The 4,405-nt window shown below is 41.3% G+C and overlaps 1 protein-coding gene across 1 annotated transcript; it reads left to right on the forward strand.

Moving 5' to 3' along the window:
• The first annotated feature begins 472 nt into the window (after positions 1–472).
• Positions 473–1,435, forward strand: LOC120780802. The gene has a single exon (XM_040113050.1). It carries the CDS (start codon positions 473–475, stop codon positions 1,433–1,435), a length of 963 nt encoding a protein of 320 aa, XP_039968984.1.
• Positions 1,436–4,405: the final 2,970 nt, after the last annotated feature.

Genomic DNA, 4,405 nt, shown 5'->3' on the forward strand with positions numbered 1-4,405 from the left:
GTGTGTTTGGACCGATTTTGATGAAATTTTTTGTGTGTGTTCAAGGAGATTCGAGAATGGTTTATATTCACAATTTGGTCCACTGGAAAATGTTTTTTAATTAATTTTTCATTTTTAATCAATTGTTAATTTCGGAATGTTTGACCGATAGATTGCGCTACCATCGCAGTATCCAATATACAAACCTTAAATTGGCGTAAATGTGCAATAAACAAAACGATGCCTGTGGCAACCTAATTTAAATATACGAGCCTTCTGGCAACATTTTTTGATGTAAGAAAATCGAACAGAACTATTTTAAGCATTCTGATGAAATAAAGAAACAGAAAAGAAGCCAAATATTTCGTTAAGCGTTTTTCTTGGAAATTAAGATAATAAAGAGGAAAAACACAGAAGTGTGGACTCGAGCACCACATAATTGGTGACCCCAACTTGTATACATCAACTACAATCAGCATATTCTTGCATCGCGATGCCACTACTGAATTCACCTAACAAAGATGAAGGCACACCGAAATCGGACGCAACCTGGTCAGCACAGCAAACACAGGCAGAAGCAGGCACTAGAGAAGGGGGCCAACACAACGCGATAGAAGCAGTCGGTGTCATTAGACTACCCCAGTTTTTGCCATCGGACCCAGACCTGTGGTTCACGCAAATAGACGGCTTGTTGCACATAAATCGTATCACATCTGATGTCTCAAAATATTACACCGTAATTACGGCACTTGATGCAGAAACCCTACGCCAAGTTTCAGATGTTGCAAGAAACCCACCGGACACGGGCAAGTATGACAAATTGAAGAAGGAACTAATTGCTCGTTTCAGTGAGTCCAAGGAGAAGCAGCTGATGAAACTTCTAACAGGAATAGAACTTTTCAATAAGAAACCCAGTCAATTGTTGAGGGAAATGCGTGATCTGGCCGGCAATAACGTCTCTAAGGAAGCTCTGTCAACATTGTGGTTGCAGCGAATGCCCAACAACGTTCGTTGCATATTGTCGGCGTGCAAGTCTACAGACTTGGAAAATCTCGCCGAGGTAGCCGATCGAATCGTAGATAATTCATCCTCATACATAGTCGCATCTACAACCATTCCGCAAGACAACGAAGCCAATTGTTCAGCTCTAAACATATCCAAGCAAAACACCTTTGAAGCACGACTATTGGCGTTGGAAACCTCCTTTAACCAAATTATTCAAAAACTAAGCGAAATATCAGTCAACATGGCTGCAACAATGAACCAATGCCGTAGTTCAAGCGCTGAACGCGGCGGCGAACGAAGCAGAAGTCGACTACGTGAAAACGCAAAAGTATGTTACTACCATATTCGATTTGGTGCAGCATCGAGGAAATGTCAAGCGCCATGCGAATTCAACAAACCTACCGAAGGCACGCAGGAAACTAATCCCGCTGCCGTCTATCGATGCAACTGATGGCAGCGTAGAACAAGACATCAGCATCAAAGAACGAAGACTGCACATTTTTGATAGCAAAAACAATCTTAACTTTTTAATTGACTCCGGTTCTGTCATCTCGATTGTACCACTGAACATCATTCATAAACACTCAACACTTACTCCTGATAGCCTTTAGCTTTTTGCAGCAAATGGCTCAACCATTCAAACTTTTGGTACCAGAAATCTGTCACTAAGCTTGGGCTTACGGAGGAGTTTCACATGGAACTTTGTAATAGCGAACGTAAAATCACCTATCATAGGAGCAGACTTTCTGGTACACTTTGGCCTTCTGATAGACCTCAGAGCAAAGTGTCTGGTTGATTCACAAACAACCCTTACCACAAAGGAACAGTTCGGCAGGCTGAAATGCACAGCATATCAACAATAAGCCCCTCATCTAAATTTCAAGACCTCATTAAGCAGCATGTTGAGTTGACAACGCCTAATATTTACTCCTTACCAACATCAATGGACGTCAATCACCAAATTGTAACAGATTGCCGACCTATTGCAGAGCCACTTCGCCGTTACTCCGGAGAAAAACTAAATGTCATCAAAAGCGAATTCAATGAACTGTTGCAACTCAGGTATAATTCGTACATCAAGCAGTCCATGGGCAAGCCCAGTTCACTTAGTGAAAAAGAAAACTGGGGGATGGCGAGCCTGCGGTGACTATCGCTCCTAAACGCCCACACGCAACCAGATAGCTATCCGATACCGCACCTCGATAGCATAGTCGACTGCTTACATGGTAAAGCAGTTTTTTCCAAAATTGATATAAAAAAAGCTTATTACAATATACGCATGTGTGAAAAAGATATAGCGAAAACAGCAGTGCGTACGCCAATCGGACTTTTTGAGTTTGTCGTTATGCCATTTGGGCTAAAAAATGCCACTCAAACGTTCCAAAGATACATAGACATCACATTCAGAAATATCGACTTTGTTTTCTGTTACCTAGATGATATTCTCATATTTTCAGAAAATGAAAAAGAACATCACAAGCATGTCCAGTTGGTGCTGCAGAAACTTAAAGAGGCAAAACTATGTATCAACTTATCCAAGTGTGAGTTTTGCGTTAGCGAGCTAAACTTCCTAGGATACCACATCTCAGCGGAAGGTATACAGCCACCGAAAGAAAGGGTAGAAGCAATCTGTCAATATCCAAAGCCGAATACAATTGTTGAACTCCGCCGGTTTCTAGGAATGGTAAATTTCTACAGGAAACATATTCCTAACGCCGCACAAATTCAAGCACCGCTACACAACCTTTTCAAAGACTCAAAAAAAAATGACAAACGAAAAATCGATTGGGATGCAGAGCTTGAAAAAGCATTCAGCGACTGCAGAGCCAGTTTGGCTACACAAACATTGTTAAATTTTCCGGTACCAAATGCGCCGTTTGCATTAACAACAGATGCGTCGGAGACTGCAGCTGGAGCACACCTGGAACAACAAGTGAATGGGGAATGGAAGCCAATCGCATTCTTCTCAACCAAACTAAAAATGCGCAAAAGAATTACTCTGCGTATGACCGTGAGCTTTTGGCAATATACTTAGCCATTAAACATTTTCGTCCAATATTTGATGGTCGCAAATTCGTCATTCGCACCGATCATAAGCCTTTAACGTATGCATTCCGTCAAAAAGCAGACAAAGCGTCACCACGGCAGGTAAGGCATTTAAATTATATTGCACAATTTTCAACGCAAATCGTTTTTCTGTCTGGTAAAAATAATGAGGTAGCAGACGCACTCTCCAGAGTATGCCAAATTGATATGCCCATAGTAGTCACAATGGATGAAATAGAAGAAGAACAGCAGAGAGATTCAGAGTTACAACAAATTGTCATAAACAATAACACTAGTTTAAATTTACAGAAGCTAAAACTTCCATCTGGCAATACAATATACTGCGATACATCAAATGCAATGGTTCGGCCGTACGTTCCAGTTAAGCTTCGTAACAAAATATTTCAACACATTCACAATTTCTCACACCCTGGTACAAGATCAACTTTAAAACAAATTAGAAGCAAATACATTTGGATGTCAATGAACAAGGACGTAATAGAAATGGTTCGCTCTTGTATCAGTTGCCAACGATCAAAAATACAAAAGCACAATCATCTAGCGCCTAAGCCGTTCAAACAAACTGATCAACGTTTCGACCATGTCCACCTTGATATTATCATTCTTCCAGAGCATGAGGGATACAGATATTGTTTAACCATGATTGACAGATTCACACGTTGGCCCGAACTAGTTCCGTTAAAAGATATTTCGGCCAACACGATAACGACAAGCTTTTATTCAGCATGGATTTCACGTTTCGGTTCCCCGAAGACCATAACAACAGATCAGGGCTCCCAGTTTGAGTCCGCAATATTCCAAGCATTGACAAAAATGGTTGGCGCACACAAGATACGTACATCAGCTTACCATCCGGCGTCCAACGGCATGATTGAGAGATGGCATCGTACGCTAAAAGCTTCACTCATGTGCAATCGACAAACTCCATGGCCACTTCTCCTTCCAACAGTGATGTTAGGACTGCGCTGTTCCCATAAAGAAGACATTGGAGCATCCCCAGCAGAAATGCTGTATGGCACTAATCTTCGTTTACCCGGCGAATTTTTTGATAACGGGGATGGATCATATAATCCACAGGAGTTCATATCCAAGTTTCGTGAGTACATACAGCAGCTAAAACCAAGTTCACCGGTACACCACAATTCAACACGATTTTTCATCAATAAAAATCTACAAGATTGTAGTCATGTGTTCATCCGCTCGGATCATGTGAGAAAATCACTAGAGCCTCCTTACACGGGTCCGTTCGAAGTTGTGGAACGCATTTCAGACAGACTCTATGCAATTAAAATTAAAAACGCAATACACAACATATCTGTGGAAAGATTAAAACCAGCATTCTTTCCCAGAAGTG

This window comes from Bactrocera tryoni, unplaced genomic scaffold, assembly GCF_016617805.1.
Source record: "Bactrocera tryoni isolate S06 unplaced genomic scaffold, CSIRO_BtryS06_freeze2 scaffold_25, whole genome shotgun sequence".
Lineage (NCBI taxonomy): Eukaryota > Metazoa > Arthropoda > Insecta > Diptera > Tephritidae > Bactrocera > Bactrocera tryoni.

Excerpts from the sequence above, each read along its gene's own strand:
- LOC120780802 (XM_040113050.1), top strand. The coding sequence starts at position 473 with ATGCCACTACTGAATTCACCTAACAAAGATGAAGGCACACCGAAATCG.